We start from the raw sequence: 21,648 nt of genomic DNA, 5'->3' as shown, positions 1-21,648 counted from the left end.
ATTGATATAAACTTAATTCTGTACATACCAATTTCAATGCCCAGTTACAAAATTAAAATAAGAAAATAATGAAACCCATAATGCACATTATGGGAAACTTTGCACAAGAGCTCTCATTTAAAAAAAGGGCGTTAGCTCGCTTTAATGTGGTCAAGAATACAAAAAGCATTACGATTTTGAGCACATAACTTAATTGTGTATTAGCTTAATTGTATATTAGCTGATACACCAAACAATCTACTCAATATAATTATGTATTAGGAGCTGTTTGCTGACACTACTTACAATCTAGTATCTTTTGAGGATAAAATTTTTAGACACTTTTTTTTAATTATTTGATAAGTATTGTTTGCAATTGCATTAGACTGTTACTTCCTGCTGCCTCGTCCTAATTTCTGCAAAGTAAGAATGCAAGAAATTTCTCTTGCATTTATTCCCAGCTTTTATTCCAACATTTTGCTGGTTGTTGATATTACATTTCCATTATATATCTTCTGCCATATATGTAGTCTCTCACTGCATAAGAATCAGAATGTCTGCAACTTTTTTGCAAAATGCCATACAAGCAGAAAGAATGGATTGATTCTGCTTCATTCCTCAGAAAATCTAGTGAATGCAAAATAGTTAAATGAACAAAAGACAAACCAGCATTGTCTTGTGAGCTTTTTGCAAGAAAAGAATTGATACAATGCATAATATGCATTTGCTTTAACTGGACAGATGCTGATGTTGAAATAATAATAATAATAATAATGTGGACACCACATAACTTCCTTGTACAGCCTATTAATAACATTTTTCATTTAAACATATTAGTTCAACTCATTGCAAACTTTTATTCATAATCATGAACAGCACTAAAATCTTATACAGAAAAAAATTACCGACGTCCACCTTCAGCACACCCAACACCAACACATGTCGTGAACGAAAAAACACATGGTCAACAAAACTCTTTAGTCAATGTTACAGTTACATATGAAAATTTAAAAACAATAACACAGCAAACCAAAAATGTTCTGAAAATTCACACACTTAATTTAAAAAAATTAAATGCACATCATTACAGTTATTAGCAATGACAAATAATTATTACACTTTTCTTTCATAATTTAAATTGATTTTTTTACCAATGTCTGAGCTATCACCAGGCCACTGAAATGCTAAGTTCAAATCCAATGTATTGGACTGGTGCAGCCATCTACTGACAAGATAGTGAAATGCAAAGTGTTCTAACAAACATATTTCTTTGGATTTTTCATTAAAAACTGAAATTAAAAATTGCAATAAAATATCCCAGTCAATTTTTATCATACAGGAGTCAAACTTCTTGAAATTTTTTCATACTGAGTGCGAAACTTTTCCATGCAATAAATATACGAACTGAGGGGCTCATATTAAAAGTTATATTTCGTTACTTTCAGAATTTTTTCTTTCTTTCCCTTTCAAATTCGACATTGCTAAAACATGAATATTTTCTTAACTTAAACTATTCCTGTAACTGGAAGTATATGACTGCAGCCAACGAGAGAAAATAAAGGTTGGGTTAGAACTTTTAAACAAGTGAGGGGCTGGGATATGTGTACATACACACACGTTTGATTCTCCCAGTTGAAATAAAAAAGGGAGGTGCATTACTAGATTTTATAGCAGTTCCATTTACAAAATTTCCAAGTTCTACAAATAATTGTTTTTGAGTTATGCAACAATGTATACATGTACTTGCATCAAACAATAATTCCTTTTGAATCCATTTTACAATCTGGGGAAAAAAAAAAAAAAAAAAAGGTCCTTTATTCTGTTTATATGTACAGATATTGTGCAACAAAATCATCCAAACGGATTTGAAAATGGTCAAATTGAATATTTCTGTTAAAATATGATATGCAAAATTTTTTGCAATTGCAACAACTTCTTTTACTTTGAACAAGGAAATAAAAATAAAAGGGGGAAAAAAACCTCCCAACTATCTGTCCCCCCCCACAAAAAAAAAAAAAAAGAAAAAAGAAAAGAAAAGAAAAGAAAAAGAAAAAAAAAAGAAAAAGAAAAAAAGAAAGAAAAAAGAAAAAAGAAAAAAAAAGAAAGAATATTAACAAGAAACTAAAAATCTTAAAAAATCTCATCTTTCTAAAAGAATCAGAAACAGATTCTAGGGTTGCTAACAGACGCACACAATACTGCTTTTTATGGTATCATATCAGAATAGATTGCTCAATGAGGTGAATCAGTTATTTTTTACAACTCACACTCATTAACATTAATTTTCATGAATAAGATTGGAAACAAAGAGTGAGTCAAGAATAGGTGTAAGACTGAAAAAAACAGCAGAAAGAATCTGATTAACTGCATGGTTAGAAGAATCTACTTTATTGAACTGCTAACTCTCTGGAGTGGTTTCTTTCAATTGTAGTTTTGAGATTCTCTAAAATTCTCTCTACACAGGACAAACAATAAAATTCTGAAATAACAAAAATGTTCAAAAAGGAATCGAAATTACAAAATGAAACTCATTTTTAACAAGGAAGACGAAACACAATTTTTTCTTCTAAAACAAGAATAGAAATTTCCTAGCAAACTACCAAAGCAAGTACTCAGCGGTTAAAATCTACAGGACGTACCACACTATTCTGTTGAATTGCCCATTTACTCACTCAGTAAAACTATTTTTTTTTTTTTTAATTAGTTTGCAAGCAAACAGCAAATATCAGGTTGCCAAACACTAGCAGAAATCATAGTTAGGACTAGTTATTTTTGGCAATGTATCCACAGGTATTGTTTAACACAAGCATCAAAATTAATATTTATTTTCTTAAATTTCCATACTTTTAGAATTTTTGAGAAATAAAATATAAATACTAACCTAGGCTCTCCAGCTAAGCCAACATCCTCTTCTTCTCCTTCACTACCACTATACCTATACTCCTCTTGAATTTCACCTAGAAAGGTATTAGAACCATGAACAAAGTATTTTTCAACAGTTATGTAATAATGACCATAGACCACAACAAAACACATATTTTTAACATACTAAATTTAAGCTTACTTTGTTAGGTTTCATTAAAAAAGGACAAGAAATGTTTATTTTTAGCACCTTTACCTCCTCTCTTGTGTTTGCGACATCGATCAATATGATCTTTTAGTTGAATACGCACTTGCCTTTCTGTGGGTTGGTCACGAATAAAAGGATGTTTCAAGAGTTGATCAGTATATGGCCTCTGTTGATAATCTTTTACTAAAACAGTTTCTATAAAGCTATGAAATTTCTTATTCCACTTTTTTGACTTTAACCGAGGTGGAGGATTCCGTGGAATGAGAAACAGAGCTCGCATAGGATGCATATCACATAATGCTGAAAGTATAACAAAGAAAAGTTATGAATCAACATAAACTAGAATGAGCCTTTGATATTTTTAATAAGCAATCTAACAAAATGACCATAACAGATATGTAAATACTAAACTTTTAACTAATAGCAATACTCATAAATTAAAGAACAAAATACAAAATAAATTTTAAAATTTTTTATGCACCAAACTGGCTGTGTTACATCAAACATAACAATGAATCAGAAATAAAGGTAATAAAGAATCCTGCCGTCATCAGCACCTTCATGTCAACTTCTTGTGCAACCTAAACTTATAGTCTAAAAATCAACTAATACATAGTTACAGAAATAGAATTTTCATGATTATTCGTTATCTACGTCTTTATTCTAAAATAGGCCATTTTAAGGTAATAAAAATTTATAGTAGATGGCTATCTAATGTTCTACAAACAGGTTAGGCTAGGTAAGGTTAGGTTACCTGAATATGCAAATCACATAACGACTATCTGTCTAAAATGAGGTATGCCTTCATGGAAGACTTTCAAAGGAAACTTGCTCCCATTTACATTTTTCGTCAGAAAAACTATGAAAGCCAGCGAATCAATCAGTCTGTTCCCCTGAGGTCAACTTTGAGTATTAAGTGATTTTAACCACTCTGCTACTGATGTTGATTTCTATAAATAGATAACTACTGTTGTTGCTGTTCTATTTGCAACTTACTGCACTCATTGGGAAAGGCCAATACCCATCAGTCATTTAGCTATTTCATCATAAAGAACATTGCTCAGACTATACCAGAGAGAATAATGAATTACACTCATAAGAATTGGGAAGATCCATACCAATTTTGATGAAAAACAGATCCCAGGATCTGCCATCACTCTTTCCCTCTACTAAACTACTCAAAAAGGTTTCCGGCTTGCCTGTATTTTGAGTATCCTCATGCAACACAAACACTATATACTTACAAACGTCCAAGCCTTTTTTAGAAGTTGAATGCAGGCCCAAAGATAGAGCTAGCATTGCTAATCAATTTATTGATCAAAGTTGCAACAAGGGAATGCTGATAGAATTCAAATATTGTATTAAAATTTAATAACAGTCATGTAGAAGTAATTAGTTGGCTGAATATCAGTATTTTAAAAATTCAAATGCTTTCAAACTAGCTCCTTAATTCTAAAATAACTAAAACATATAGCATTCTCAATTCCTACTGCCATAGAGAAAGCAAATCCAGTGAAGAAAAACTAGGGTTACATAAACAGAACATTAGCACCTTTGATTATTTTGTAGGAACTGCAACTCAGGTAAAATTCTCTCAACATGGAAACAGAATTTGTACTTATTTCACTGCATGCATGACGTATCAGGACTGCTTCATAATGATATCATCACTTTCCATGAACAGATTAAATTGATCAAGTACCTACAACTCTGTACCGAGTTCTGCTAATTCTTAATTAGCATCATATATCACAGCAAGGTTTAAAATGAAATCAATATTAGTGATTTTTCATACAGTCCTTCATGTAAAGTTTGCTTATTTTTATCTTTATCTTATCTGTTTTAGCACTTAAAATTGGCAATTTAAGCTTCATAATTTAACCATATAGCAGAAACTTACCCAAAGCAGGAAGCAACCCACCTATTATTTTAAATCCTTCCAACTCCTAAAATTTTATTGTCAAGCTGTTTTACATGACATTTTAATTTCCTTGCATATTTAGGAAATTAGTGATACACAACATATATTTTATCAATAAATAATTGGAAGTAGTCTGCTTGCAAAAGGAAGGCTTTCTTTATTACAACTTATTTGTAAAGTTCGAATGAAATAAAATTTTAGAAAACTGATGCTTAAGCAATGTCCTAGAAAACCTCGTCCTACCCTTGCAGCCCCATTACTTATAACTGCAATGAGATTTACTTTACGAAAATAATCCTACAGTTAAAGAAAAATTAATGAAAAAGGATTATTGGCGATAAGGTGCACTGCCATCATAGGGAATGCAATGTACAAGCTTCATATTCACAACACTGAAACAGACACATATGACTAAAAATTGTCCACACTGTTACTAATTCTTTCCCAACATTCTGAATGCAAAACTTCAGCTCCTCATTTTCGGATGCGATGCTCATGGAAAGTCTCCCAGGGTGCTTCTTTTCTTTAATGGACATTCTTCTGCCTTTAAAGTGTCTGTGCATTCCAACTCAAAATATTCCATATGAATTACTGAAGCACATACAATGCTTCTATGAATAATTTGCCCAGTTTAATGCAGAATTTTGGAGAGGCTTGTTTTTAAATCTTTCTATCCACAATGTAACTGTATAGTACTACAACAGACACATAGTTTTAATAATACTACTATAACAACTCCAAAAGTTAACATACACATGTTTCTTGGCACACTCCTTTATCATGAACGAAGGTCACTATAGCCACTAATGCAGCCTTGTGCTGCCATTTGTTGCCATGCCATAAAGTCAATCTATGAAGCTTTTGATGCAACTGAATACAATATTTATTCCCACATAATTAATATAGTATATAATATTGGATATTTACATCTTATTCTTGCCCCTATACACAAACACAAAAATGAAAACTTACAATAGATAATTTAGTAATAGTAACAATAGTAAATTATTTTACTATAGTAATTTTACAATAGCAAAGTTAAATTAAATTTAAATAATTCTCTTGTGCCATTGCTACAAGTAATTAATTTGCAAGTGATTAATTTAGTCTTTAAAAAAAATTTTTAATTTTGGGGATTAATTTTTTTGGACTATTATATATTTTTTCATGTATGCTCTCGGAATTTAAATGATATTCTAAATTAGTTCACAGCAATAATTAATCTTTTATTTGTATGCAATTAAATTAGCTTTATACGAATAGAGAGTATTTGTTTAATTCAAATTTTAATAAAGTATACACTTAAAGCAAACAGGCATTTAACTACAAAATTTGCTAGATTAACTAAACATTTTTGTTGCCAACATGCAATACATAAAACTTAATAAATCACCTAAATATCCATAATATATTTGGAGTTGGTTTAGCAAGGAATTCTAATATTTAATAAAAAATTTTCTCTCTCCCAATTCACAAAATGTTTAGGGAGGATACCTCTCCCTGCATCCCTCTAGGAAAGAATCTCTGACCTATATGAATTTTGCCACATTAACCTATCTGATTCATTCCATATTAAGTTCACATAGTTACAATTCCCATAAGCCTTTTATTAATTAATATAAGAAGGAACAAACATTTTTCCAACAACATGTGCAAGGTCAGGATTACACACAATTCATTTTTGCTTTACATATTTCAAGACCACAAATTAGAAGAACTACAAAATTTGAACAAACATATATATATATATATATATATATATATATAAAAAAGTTAATAAAACTCTAAATGTGTAAAATACTCCAATTCTGCATTCTGGTTACATCACCTCCAAACATGAGAAATGCATCATTTAACCCCTGAAACTACTTTATCATAAAATAACTTTTCATATATTGGGTCATGTAAAAAGGTCTCTACGTTTTTTTGCCACTAGATGGTGTTCATGCCTATATATATGGCAACACTCACCCAACTGTCTCACACAAACATGTGCTTAAAAGGTGACATTCAGCTTCCATTGTTCGTGAAAATAGTATTCTAATGTGTTGCTTGTGTAAAAAGTTGTTTTGATTTGAAAATGAGTAAAATATCTGAAGAAATATGTTATGTGATGCTTTTTTACTTAAAAAAATGTAAAAAGGCTGCAAAAACATGCCAAAGAATTTGTAAAGTGTTCTGTGAGAATGCTGTGAGTGAACAAAGGACCCAGAAGTGGTTTGCTGGATTCTGTTCCAGAAATTTCGATATCAAAGATGTACCTCGCTCTGGTCGGCCAGTCACTGAAAAAGTCGATGAAATTTTGCAACTGTTGGAGCAAGACCGGCATGTAAGCTGTCAGGAAATAGCAGAGGCACTAAACATCAACCACATGACAGTTTGGAATCATTTGAAAAGAGCAAGTTACAAAAAAAAAAAAAAAAAAAAAAAAGTTCAATGTTTGGGTGCCACATAAATTGCAACCTGGCGAAACTATCAATTCAGCCCTGTACTGTGCACAACTTGACAATTTGAATGAAGCAATGCAGAAAGTGCAACAAGAATTGGCCAAAAGAAAGGGAGTTGTGTCTCATCATCACAATGCATAAAGTCACACACATCTTTGATGACTCGGAACAAACTGATGGAACTCGGTTGGGAAGTTTTGATGCATCCACCTTATAGCCCGAACCCTGCACTGTCTGACTACCATTTTCGTCAGTCTCTGCAAAATTTTTGAAGATAAACCACAGATATTCTACACCGATGAAATTATGAAGCTACTCAAAAAATGGCAAAAGATCATAAATAATAATCATCAATATGTACTTGATTAAAATTGATTTTCAACAATGAAAATTTTTGTTCCAAAATGTACCAAAAAAGCGCAGAGACTTTTTATATGACCCAATATATAAAATAACAATACATATTTTTAAGTACATGGGTTAAAAGGAAATACATACGTGGTTGAGATTCTGCCATTTCTAAAGCAGTTATTCCTAATGACCACAAATCACTCTGTAAAAATGAAATGTATAGATTATTAAAAACTAATCATTCCTAATAAAGAAAAGAAAACAAATTCACTATTTGACAAAAGACATTTCCAGTAAGAAGAAGACAAAACTGTTATAAACATCATGTTTTGATTACAATATAAAGAAATATGAACCAAAGTATATGAGCTATTTTTATTTTACATACAAACATGGCCACAAAGACATTTGAAACTACTACACGTATCAAAAGAATCAAAGATTAAAAAATGCAAATAAAATAATGCAGCATGTTTAAATATGCATGTATTTATAGCTTTAAAGGAATTATTTTTATACAATATGTACCTTGAAATGTGGAGGTATGGATCAATGATCATATTAAAAAAAGCCAGGGGTCTTAATGGCTCTTGCAACTAGATCAGCATAACACATTATAGCATTTGTTTCATATCTGAGGTATCTCAGAAGAAAAATTCAATGCGGGATGAGTGATGCAACTCATGATGGCAAAAAGAAAGTTTTTGTGCTTTGAACATCAATTATCCTCAACCCTCTGGCTGATCATCCCGCGATTTCCACAGGCAACTCATATGTAGCAAAATTTGCTTATCCCGCGATTTCCACGGGCATATATTTTGCTTCCTTTAATGAGGAGCGGATCCCGTTTTTTCCCGATTAAACCATTGAAATAAATTATATACAGTATTAGGCGTTTAGTTTACATTTTGGCCAAAAGATATCAATTGTCCACTAAACTGTGGCATTTGAAGACGCGCGATATTAGCGCTCAAACTTCACTTTTTTCCGCATTTTTATTACAGAAATGGCTGCTAGAAAACGTTCAGCGATTATTTTGATTATTTAATTAAATTATTGAATTATTAATTAGATTTATTGATTACATTAATAATTAGATTGATTATTAATTAGATTTATTGAAACGGGTGCAAAAACTGTGAAGTTGGACTTTGCCTTGAACCCTGTTTTGAACTCTTTCATGCTAAACTGCATTTCTAAGGTATTTTTCCCTCAGCGCTTTATATTTTCTTAAATTTTAAACATTTTACCTTTTAATATTATGCAATAAATAGAAATTAACTGTAATTCGACTGATTTTTTATTTTTATTTTTATTTTTTTTTTTTTTTATTGTTGTTGTTGTGATAACATCTGAAATTGGTTTTTCTGGCAACTTAGTTTTTCATGATAAAAATCTACATAAAAAATATTTTCTAGAAAGAAAAAGTGCATTTTTCAATTCTCCAATATATATAAGGAATGAAAAAAAAAATTGGAAGCGATTTCGGTCCACAAATTGAGCAGTCAGAAGGTTGATGGTAATTACTTGCAGCGCCAACAATGTTCTTGTGAGAACAATTTTTTTTATATAGAAACACGCTCATAGTGTCTGCAACCATGTTCCTATATAAAAATAGTTTACTTCTGTATATCTGACAAACCTTTAAAGCTTATCCATGTACTTATACATGAAATAATACAGGAATTGGTAACATGGAGATACAGAAAGAAGTTTCCAGTCATAGCTGATGGCAGAGTGTCCCTAATATGTGGTGAAACATGGTTCATGTTCAGAAGTCTACTTCCAGAAAAATACAATGTATTACTGCTTCAATGCAGCATAGTTACCTTGGCTTGGAAATTATTTGTAAGTCACCAGAGAGAAAATGGGACAATAAGCATATCTGACCTAGAAATTGTTTACATTTTTTTTAAAAGAGCGGCAACAGAGAGTCTAGCTAGCAACAAAAGCTGAGAACAAATGCAGCTTCTCTAAGATGAAATCCTCGCTCGGAATGACTTGGTTTTGATAATGAACGAGTTTTGGTTTGCTTTATCCTGATTAGTTAAAATTTAAGTTTCTAAAATTAGTATTGGCTGCAGCCTTAGGTAAGCTATCTGCATCATGAGTTTTATGTAAAAATCATGTGATAGCCATTAATTTTAAAATTACGCAATTAGGTTTAATATAAGCAGCTACTATTTTTAGGATGCAAAGGGAAAATATCCAAATTAAAACAGAGGGTTAAGGGACTATGCAAATCATAATTAGTATTTTGATTTATTATATAATCTAACATACAACCCTGTTGCACTCATAAACAGCATGAAAGGCCTTCTCAGGATGCCAACTGAAGCTCTTATGAGGATTTCGGCTCACCATGCATTTCAAGTGCAGATTCTTTTCTACATGAGAGGGAGCTGCAACACTCCCAGTTTTCTTGTTTTGGGAAAAGCAGACATGCTTAGAACTTTCGGTTTGGGTTGTGTGTGTGATGCCCCAGATCATTGTCTACTTTAAGTAACTGTGTTTGATATTTTAACAATTTCCATAAGATTCTATTACCGAGTGATCTTTAGAGATGTGTCCTGGTTCATGTAAATATATGCTTATTTGCATCATTATAAAGATGGTACATACGGCATATCTCCCGAACACTTTTTGAATTAAAAGTGCACTAATTTATGTAAATATATATGTGTGTATGTATTATTAAAAAGAAAGTATATGTCCCATATGTCTAATGAATTCCTTTCAAGTTACATTTTAGAAATTTAAAATTTGAAAAGTACACTGAACTGCTTAAAGGGGGGGGGGGACTTTTAAGAATTAGCAAGTTGAATTCCGATACCTCATTCCACACGGACAGTATATGCTTACCAACATCGATGTATTTTTCAAGATATAAATGTGTCTTTCTGTACAGCAGTCATAGCAATACTAATCACTATTCTGTCTGGGGCGCACTTTAGCAGAAAGATGGCAAGAAAAGAAATTATTTCCGCCAGTTGTTTAAGGTTGCAGATTACAAATATTAATATTATCAATGGCAATATTATGGCTATTATACTGAACATTTGTAATACTAACTGCATTACAAACTGTGCTGTGCCGTAGTACGAAAGTCTGATACAACTAAAGCCTCACCAGTGAAAATTTTCACTTTTCTGTTAATGAAATTTTTCATTATTAAAAAATCTCATGTCTTTGAGTGCATCATTGTGAAAACTTCATCATTTACAGACATCATTTCTATACTTATTGAACTACTGCATTTAAACTCTTCTGTTACTTTTGTATCACCAGCATACAAGTAATGATGAATTTTTATGATAACATAGGATTTGTGAGGAGATACCTGCACAGATAGCCAATTCAGCAATTTTATTTTCTCATGAAATAAGCAGCAGACGTACAGAGCTTTATGGGTACAATTGGTAGGACTATTCTAGATCACACGTTCCTTTTGACTTTCTTGTAACAAATTTGAAGAAAGAGCAGCAACAGCAAGCTAGCAGAAGTAAGTTAAGGTGATAAGATATGTTAAAGTGTCTAATAAAAAGGTCCAAGAATCAGTTTTGATTTGACATTATTCTGATTAGCTACAAAAGGTTTAAGTTTTCACATTTCTATAGCTTGAAGCATTATGTAAGTGCCTTTGCTATGAACACTATATAAGAATCATATGGCAAGGAATAATTTTGATATGATACAGTTTAGAGCAGCAATTCTCAACCAGTGGTATGCAAAGAAATAAAGTATTTTAACTATTAAATTCGAAAATTTTATACCCCAACATCATGTTTAATTTTTTCTCTAACACTGGTAAATTTATGCAATCTGAGCTTTTTTCAAGATCAATAGCCACTCATAGACATTAGCAAAATAAGCTGTTTTTATTTTTCCAAATATTCTTTTAATAGACATAACAAAATTTATCATAAATAATGTTTTTAAAAGTAGTCATAGAAATGATGTTGCATTTAATAGGAAATAAAAATAAGTTCCTATAGCAAGATAATAGTACCTCATTAATTCTTTTAGAGTGGATCGATTTATTAACATGTCTACGCTATAGTGGCCACCATTTCCGGGCTGTGTTTTTGATTAGAATATTATTTTACGTCCATTTACTGTCTTCTAACAGCGGGTATTTTGTCTTCTTGTTACTCTGTATTCCTTGCTTTTCTAGGCGATTTCAGAATGTGTTCACTTGATTTTGAAGAACTCTAATATATCGTTCATTTAAATATTTGCGAAAAATAATAAAACAAACCTAAATTTTTCAAAATGGAAAAATGGCTAGGATTGACTAAGTGAAAAAGTGATGAATCACAGGTGATGGATCCGAGACAATCTACCACTGCTAAGAATATTGAAAAGAAAAATGTTTATAGAAAATATAATGAAAGTTATTTATCTTTTGGGTTTACTTAGAATTGAGATGAAATGGACCCTCAACCTCAATGTGTTGTTTGTGGTGAACTATTATCCAATTAAAAAATCAAACCATCCTTTCTTTAGAGAAATTTTGAATCTAAACATGCCGATCTAAAGGATAAATCTGAATAATATTTTAAGAGTACCTTAATGGAGTTCAGAAACAGTAAACAAGTAATGAAAGATTTTGTTATATCAAGTGAAAAAGCTTTGGAAGCTAGTTACATAGTAAGCCTAAGAATTGCCAAGACTGAGAAGGCTCACACTAGTGGGGATATTACCAGCAGCTAAAGATACTGTTTTAACATTATTCAATGAAAAAGTGGCTTATGAAATTAACAATATTCCATTATTATATGATAATCTATTAAGTAAGTTGAGGAATTCATGCCGATGTCAGTTAGTCGTTGAATTCATGAAATGGCAAATTCCACAGTAGAGAAACTTATTCAAAAATAAAATAAATAAAACACAGTGAATATTTCGCACTACAATTGGACGAAAGTACAGATATAACAAACCTTGTTCAATTACAGTTTACATACATTTCAAAGACAGCTAGATATTGCAGAAGAATATTTATTTTGTGGATCTCTTCATGATAGAGAGCAACTGCAAATGAAATTTTCAAAGTAATTGACAATTTTACATCTGAGAATGATATTTCTTGAAATAAGTACATTGCCGTATGCAGTGACAGAGCTTGGGCTTTCACAGGAAAACATTCCAGTGTTATTTCTGAAATAAAGTCGGACCTGAAACTAAATTTACTGACTGCTCCATTCATTGTGAAGCTTTAGTAGCCAAAATAATCCCTGAAAATCTGAAAATTGTTTCGAATCTAGCTGTGAAAATTGTTAATTTTATTAAAAGCAGAGCTTTAAAATATAGAATATTTATGATTTTATGTCAAGAGATGGGTAATAAACACAAAACACTTTTGTTACATTCTGAAGTGTTGGTTATCCAGATGCAAATTTAAATAGTCTTTTTGAACTTTGATCAGAAATTCAAATTTTTATCTGAGATTCAAAATTTGAATTACAAAAATGTTTATTTAGTGAATTATGGCTACAGCGTTTAGCATATTTACCGGATATTTTTAGAAAGCTAAATGAATTAAATTTAGGACTACAAGGACAATGTGTTAATTTGTTACCATTAGAGATAAAAGCAATGATTAAAAAAAAAAAAAAAAAAAACCTTGAACTAATTGTCAAAGAATTGGATAATAAAACTTTAAAACTTTTTATTACTTTTATAAAGTTTTCTAACGGAAAATTATTTGAAAATACAAGAGGAATTAGCATCCGACATTAAAAAATATTGTTTTTTATCGATTACTGATTTCAATATGTATTTTCCCGTGGATTATGAAAAAGACAATTAGATTAGAAATCCATTTTGTTCAAATGTACCTGAAATTTTATCTCATGAAGAAAGAGAACAATTAATAAAAATTTCCTCTGATCGAACTCTTAAGATTTATTGGGTTGGAAAATAAGTAATTACGGATTTTTTTTAGAAAATCAAAGGCAATTATTTCATGGAACTAAATAACTTTATTCTGTAATGTATTGCCCCTTTTGATCAATGACCTTTTGCCATCTTTCTGGCAGCATCATAATCCCACGTTCATAAAACTTCTGGTTTTTATTAGCAAAAAACTGAATCAGGTACGATTTGACATCACCATCATTATTGAAATTTTTACCATTCAAGGAGTTTTGTAAAGATCGAAACAAAAAGTAATCAGATGGTGCAAGGTCAGGACTATATGGTGGATGTGGCAAAACATCTCAACCAAGCTCCAATAATTTTTGCCGAGTGACCAAAGACGTGTGTAGCCTTGCATTGTCATGATGGAATACAACACCTTTTCGATTTGTCAATTCGGGCCGCTTTTCTTCAACTGCATTGTTTAATTTTGTTAGTTGTTCAATGTAGACATCAGAATTGATCGTTCAGTTGGGTAGTAAGAGTTCAAAGTAGACAATTCCTTTGTAATCCCATCAAAATGATAACAAAACCTTCTTTTGATGAATATCAGCTTTTGATGTTGTTTGAGTTGGTTCACCTGGCCTGCTCCACGATCTTTTCCGCTTGATATTGTTGTAAACAATCCATTTTTCATCGCCAGTTATCAGTCGTTTTAAAAATGGATCCTTTCCATTACGTTTCTTTAGCAAATCGCAGCTGTTAATGCGTTGCGTTAAAAGCATTTCTTTCAGTTCGTGAGGAACCCATGTATTGAGTTTTTGAAATTTGCCAAGTTGTTTTAAGTGATTTTCAATGTATGTATGTGATACATGAAGCTTCTCTGCAATCTCACATGTTGTACTGTGACGATCCAAATCGATTATTGCTTTGATTAGGTCGTCATCAACTTTAACTGAACGACCAGAGCCTTTTTCATCTTTGAGTGAAAAATCACCAGAACGAAATTTCGCAAACCAATTTTGACACTGCCGTTCTTTTAAGGCTTCGTCACCATAAACAGCATATAACTTTTTATGAGCTTGTGATGTATTTTTCTTTGCGGAAATAAAAAAGCAAAATATGACGAAAATATTCCTTTTGATTTTCCATTTTTAAACGAAAACTACGCAACCGATCAAAAAAACTTTTTTTACTGATTGACAGCTGAATTGCCAACTATCAGATAACAAAATGTGTTTTACATTTGTACTACGTCTGCAACCCTAAAAATTCAACTGAGGGTATCTATGAATGAAATCCGCAATTACTTAGTTGCCAACCCAATAAAAAATAATACACTTGTTAACTTTTCGCGGAACTGAAAAAACCAATTTAAAGGCATTTCAAGTAAAGCTATTACATTTTAAACCCATTTGTTGGAACAAAGATTTTCTTCCATGTTATATTTGAAAAATAATTACAGAAGATTAAAAGTGGATCCTAATTTATGGTTAAAACTAAGTGAAATATAACCAGACATAAAGAAATTGATCTCTCTTAAACAGGTCCAAATTTCCCACTTAAGTATTGTAACTTAACCCATAAGCCACTGGTGTTGCATTGATGCAACTGTCAAAATAAATGCGTATATAACTACCTAAGATATTTTATAACAGCCAGATGATTTTGTGTAGGAAATATTATAAATATTATTTCTGTAAAAAAATATTTGCCTTCAACAATCATTTTGTTTATAATAATTAATCTCATACTTTAAAGCAAAATTTAAGCAAAATTTTCGACCAGGTATTTTTGCACAAAATATTTAACAAAAGAATCGCCATCTTTATGAGTGATCTATTTTTAGTCAAGGTCACCATTTATCAGAACATTACATCAATCAGATGTTTAGATTTGTGTTGGGAAGGAAGGGAAATTAGGTGTTGCGCTGATGCAAGGCCAGCAGGAAACAAGTAATCTCCTTTTTTACTCATTCCTTTCGATGTTCTGGTTCATGTTCTGACTGCTTTAAAAATACATTAGAAGAAGCCTTTCAACAATTTTTTAATGAAGAAACAGATGATGATAATGTTAATAATGACCAGAATGAAGCTGATACTGTTGTTGTTCCCCCAGAAGTTAGTGATGAATAAAAAGGGAATGACAATGTTTTAAATAATGATAATGATATTTTACCAAATGAATACTGCTGGGGAAGTTGAAATTCACATAAGAAGTAAGTTTCACCATTCTAAATGCACTGATAGTCATATGAAAAAGTCAGAAAATTGAAAACTTGAAATGGATAAAAAAGGAACCGTCAGTTATGTCTCAGGAAGAAAATGAAGAAAGGAGATAGAACAGAAACTATAAAAAACAAAATACAACGTAAAACTAGTGGAGAGATTTTTTTTTGGGGGGGGATGGGGTTCAGACATTTTTCTCTCTTCTTGTTGAACGAACAAATATACATGCTCAGAAAACAAAACAACAAAAAAAAAAAAAAAAAAAAAGAAGAAGAAGAAGAAGAAGAAGGGGGGGGGAAATAATAATTTTTTGTATCTGAAGCCTATATGATAAGATTTATTGGAATATATCCAATTACGGGATATCATTCTTTACCTCAGAAATGTATTGATCTTTTGATAAAGACATTTCTGTGCCTATTGATGATGTATTGGTCTATTGTACGAGAATCAATGTAATGTTTGCAATACAAGAATATGAAGCAGAATTTGCATTTAGCTGACAATAGACAAATTGATAATACTGATAAACTATATAAGGTGAGACCGTATCTAAACTTACAAAAAATTCCAACAATTTGGTATATTTTCCCACGATCTGAATATTGACAAGCAAATGATTTCTTATTGGGGCAAACATTCAGCAAAGATGTTTTAAAAGGGACACCTATAAGATTTGGATACAAAGCTTGGACTCTGGCATCATCTGATGGATATGTGTTTCATTTCCATATTTATTCAGGTAAATCGACAGCTTCAAAATTACCAAAATATGAAGAATTTAGGCTTGGAGGAAGTGTGGTGATAAATTTGCTCAGTGTTGTTGAAACTCCCGCCAATCATACCATTTATTCTGATAACTTTTTATATCATTTCAGCTTCTCTGTCATCTAAAAAATAAAGTTTTCAGTGCTATGAGAACAATTCAGGAAAACCGCTTACAAATGTGCCCACTAGAAACTGCGAAATGTGTCTGTAAGAAAGATAGGGGTTATTATGATTTCCAGTATGAAGAGAAAAACAAAATAATTTTTGTCCGATGGAATGACAACTCAGTTGTAATTGTTGGTTCAACATTTGGAAAATTCAGCCCATAAAAAAATGTTTCCCGTTATTCAAAAACGCAAAGAAAAAAGGGTTTTATATCTCACCCTCATCTTATTGAACAATAAAATGCCAAAACGGGTGGAGTCGATTTATGTGACAATTTAGTAGCCAATTACAGAATAACAGCTTGTGGCAAAAAATTGTGGTGGCCAATATTTACTAATTAGATTGATGTAGCCTTGATAAATGCATGGAAAATATCACGACTTTCTACTACTGAAAATAAAGTAAGTAAATATCATAAAGTCCGATGATAATAAGAGACTTCGTTGTAAAGACTGCCATAGCCAGACAGATCATATATGCAATGTAATGTAGCTTTACATCATGATTGTAGTGAAGCTTTTCATGCTTGAATCTTTCAACTGAAATAATCTGTATTTGTAAAAGAAATATAATATATACAGTCAAAAGTCGTTAATCCAGAATGATCTATAATCCGGACCTCAAAGCTACAAACTTTCTGCGCATGCGTCAAAGCATAATGCGTTCACGCATGCGCATAATACGTTTACGCATGCGCGTTTAATGTATAACAGATGGTATGAGCTAAAATTTTTTTATTTTTTATAAAAATTGATTTTGATAAAGATTTGATAAAAATTGATCTGATTTTATAAATTATCTATTTCAGTTAATCTTGCAGATTGCGTTGTTCCTTAATCTTCCAATTGGATCCGGCTTATTATTTTTTGCAGACTGTTAGAGCAATTTTATAAAAGTAAGCTTGAACTTTCGATTATGTCAAATAGAATTTCCGATGCTGGAGCTGCTAAAGGATCTACAAAACGAAAGTATGTTTCGATGTCCATCAAATAAAAAGTGGAATTGCTGCAAAAAAGAAATAAAGGCATATCCTTTGTTTCTCTAACCATTCCGAAATCTGTTTATCAATTTCACAATCTGTTTATAAATTTCACGCTGCTCTGCGGGTGGGGAGGGGGGAAACGTCGCAGCGCGCAATGAACTGGAAGTTGATCTGTCAGCACTATCCTTATCTTCAGATCAGATGTTTTTATTTTATTCAGCTTATAATTCCTTACTGAGTGTAGTATTTCATCTCGATGTATTCCGTCTTTGATATGATTTAAATCAAATTCCTCGTCATTATAAATACCACGAGTACACATCAAATAGTTTTCTGGTTGCGATTTTCTAATTTCGACTATGCGTAATGTATGCTTTATGCATGCGCACGTTGAAAGAAATGTTTAATAAAGTAAATTTTGATACCCTTTAGATCATAACTGCTCTTTATTTCATAAATTACGGTTTCATATTTTTAATTTTATAATTTCTGCATGCCATCTTACCAGATGTAAACTGATGATCTATAATCCAGAAAAATTGATAATCCGGAATCGTCGAAGTCCCGACGAGTCCAGATTAAAGACTTTTGACTGTATTTTAATATTAAATTAATTACAAGTAAAGTGATTTGTAGATTTATAAAACATTATACAACTAAAAAGTAATCTAGTCGCACGAGTACAATCCTACTCACTAAACATCTATAGTCTTATTCCGCTGACATTGCGTGAATGCAACAAAGAGGTGTTTTTTTTTTTTATATATATATATATATATATATAATTTTTTTTTATTTTCAATGTAAATTTATCTTATAAATGCTTAACTTACTATGATATTTTCATGAGAAAAGAATCATTCCTACTATCACGTACCAAAAGAAGCACCATTTTACATTCATTCAAATCTTTTGGGTAAAAACTGTACTGTCAGAAATAATGCAATATACTACTCAATTGCCATTATTACATTACGATATATGTACCATAGTTTGAGAAACTCTTCTTTATGCAGTTTTAATTAATTTTAAATTCCATTATGTTCACCAGGTTGACAAATTATTTTATATTTTTTTTTAATTGTAAACAATCATCCTAATGTAGGTGAACCTAATTAACCTAATGTAGATATGAACTAAAAGAAACTGATAGAAAATTTTATATGATGATATCTAGAACTTACTCGATTGTCATATGTGGCTTCTGGATTTTCATCACAGGCTATCACCTCAGGAGCCATCCTAGAACAACAACAATAATTTCTAAATTGTAACAACATCAATAATTTTTTTAAACAGAATAATGTAATTATAGTTTTCTTCACTACTTACCAATAAGGAGTTCCTATAAAAGTATTTCTTCGTCCTATTGTTCTGTCTAATTGAGCGCTTACACCGAAGTCAACTGCAAATAAAAATGTGTGTAAGAAAAGAACTTACCAGAATTTTTAAATATAAGAAACAAAGCAAACAGATACTCTAGTGTAATTAGGTAGACGTTTTGATCATCAGTTTGTCAGCAGAATGTTGGAGAGTAAAAATTATTAAATATATACATTTTAATCTGTAATTCTGATCATTTAATGCAGAATTAAATGTTTACTTAAATCTTGGAAAGTGGTTAATATTCATACAAATTATAAGAATGATGATTCAGCATTAAATTTGAGAGATCAATTTTTACACAAAGAAACTTTCATTTAGTTTAAACAACAATAAGAAACTACTCAAGACATTTTCAAACAAAATAACATAAATCATACTGAAATATTTCGTTTAAAAAGTTCATAAAGATAGAAACTATGAGCAGAAAAAGTACATACGAGATTTTACAATAAACCTAATTCTTTGGAAATGCCAGAGAAGTATACAGGAAAAAGTAAAATACAGTACAAAATGCGAGATACAAAATCATCGGGACTTAGATATTCCACATTTTATATTATAATTTAAATCTAGTCCGACTACATGATGAAATTGTAAAATTAAAAATATGAATGGCTGTTTCAGCGAAAATTTACCAAAAAGGGAGGGGAGAGAAAGAAAGGGGAAAAAATCAATCAAAAGAGAAAGGAAAAGGAAAAAGCTTAATGTTTGTATTCATTTTGTTTCATTAAAAGTTTTTTTCAATGTAAGTTGTTTAAGAAATTTCATTTTATTTGTTAACACTTTCTTTCTAATTTTATACAGATACATAATTCCTTGTTTAGTTGCAAAGTTTCACTGTTCAAGTTCCTTAACTCCACTGTCAAGAATTCCCATTGAATAATCAACTGAAATCTTTTCATTCTCAATAATTTTGTTAGCATTTACTTCACAGTCAGTGATGATATTTTCAGGATTTAGTACTGTACTACCTGTTTCCCTGTTTGTTAATAGATTGATGACTGGTGCATTGTCATCATAGCCTTCTTCCCTGCTTTGCTAGAGTATTAAATTACCTGGTCTTACACTGTATGTGAGATCTGAATAATGGAACAATCAGGTTATTGGATGTCTGTATTTTGCATTTTGTTCTGTAATAAATAGCAATGAAATGATATTGTAATACTTCCTTGTTCATATATCGCATGGACTTTTTGAATATTATCCTAAATATAAAAGTAATTAAACCCAGAAGCTTTCCAATACCATTTGCAAGATGTTATCTGAACATCATAACCTCTACACTCAAAAAATCCAAAAATAGAACCATTTTTATATTATTCTACTTAATACAAGAAGGTCCATTAACTGACACCATTTACTGAATGAATAACAGTCTCTCTTACCTAACTCAGACTTAAATTATCTCCTAAAAGAATTAGCACTGCAAGGCAGAATAATGAGTATTTATGCTCAAGTAAATGCAAAAAAAATTATGAAATTTTACAGCAATTTGTAGGATGTATATAAAAATAAATGATGTAGGATGCACATAAAAATAAATGATTATAAAAATTAAACTCTTAATTTTACAAAACTAATAATACATACCTAGCTTTACTTCAGCATTATCTGTTAGAAGAACATTCTGACCTTTGATATCCCTATGGATAATTTTATTGGCATGAAGATGACTTAGACCCTATAAATACAGAAAATTAATTAATTCTACAGAAAATATTTATAGCATATTTAAAATACAGGAAAGGAAATTTTAATATTTTAATGTAAAAAATTACTATATGAGTAACAATAGGGGAATATAATACAAAAATACACTTTTTTATATTTTAATATACCAATTTCCCCTCTGTTAGCTCTGCATCTAAAGCCAAAGAAAATATATAATACCCTGAGGATTTCTCTACAAATATAAGCTATCCATTCTTCTTTGAGACACTGTCCTTTGGTTGCTAGAAAAAAAAAAAAAAAAAATTTGAACAATAGTCACAATTAAAATCATATTTTTAAACTGGATAAAAAACAACATTTTTAAACTGCATAAAAGACAAAAAGAATTAATAAAACTTTAATGTTTCACTCTCATCTTCCTAATATTAAAAAGAAGAAGAATTAAAAGTGAAAGAACTTACATTTTACAAGATCAGTAACTGAGCCAGCACCACAATATTCCATGACAAGCTAGATGAGGGGATAAAAATATTAAATTTTGTTAACACTGAAATTTATTTTGGGTCCAATTTTTAGATTTTAAATCAAAGTATTATTTACATCTATTTATTTGCAAAAACTGACCAAAATATTTTGCTGCTACAATTTTCACATTAAAAAAATTCTTACTTAGCATAAATTAATATGCATACAAAAAAACTGAAATAAATTACTATTTCATGAAATAAAATGAAAGGGGTATAAAAGATAATAAAAATATGTTTTTTGTTGCATGAACACACTAAAAGTGTTTTGCCCATTTACCATAAAATATTAATGCA

At 30.7% G+C, this 21,648-nt stretch overlaps 1 protein-coding gene across 6 annotated transcripts in view; it reads right to left on the bottom strand.

Moving 5' to 3' along the window:
- Positions 1 to 21,648, bottom strand: part of LOC118193286 (serine/threonine-protein kinase mig-15-like) — a 275,103-nt gene that overhangs the window by 88,792 nt on the left and 164,663 nt on the right. For 4 of the 6 annotated variants that reach the window (XM_085816122.1, XM_085816118.1, XM_085816120.1 and 1 more), the window contains exons 6-13: positions 21,289 to 21,337; positions 21,047 to 21,108; positions 20,747 to 20,837; positions 19,103 to 19,175; positions 18,955 to 19,012; positions 7,916 to 7,970; positions 3,092 to 3,349; positions 2,861 to 2,936 (exon numbers count right to left, since the gene is read on the bottom strand). In XM_085816122.1, coding sequence (XP_085672248.1) covers positions 2,861 to 2,936; positions 3,092 to 3,349; positions 7,916 to 7,970; positions 18,955 to 19,012; positions 19,103 to 19,175; positions 20,747 to 20,837; positions 21,047 to 21,108; positions 21,289 to 21,337 — 722 coding nt within the window. The remainder of the gene's footprint in view (positions 1 to 2,860; positions 2,937 to 3,091; positions 3,350 to 7,915; positions 7,971 to 18,954; positions 19,013 to 19,102; positions 19,176 to 20,746; positions 20,838 to 21,046; positions 21,109 to 21,288; positions 21,338 to 21,648) is intronic. The other 2 variants (XM_085816123.1, XM_085816119.1) reach the window with 1 other exon arrangement.

This window comes from Stegodyphus dumicola, chromosome 4 (assembly GCF_044657685.1).
Source record: "Stegodyphus dumicola isolate Sdum_Otavi_A_Nest chromosome 4, ASM4465768v1".
Classification (NCBI taxonomy): domain Eukaryota; kingdom Metazoa; phylum Arthropoda; class Arachnida; order Araneae; family Eresidae; genus Stegodyphus; species Stegodyphus dumicola.
The sequence above is the reverse complement of the archived record's forward strand: the minus strand, read 5'-3'. Positions and strand labels throughout refer to the sequence as shown.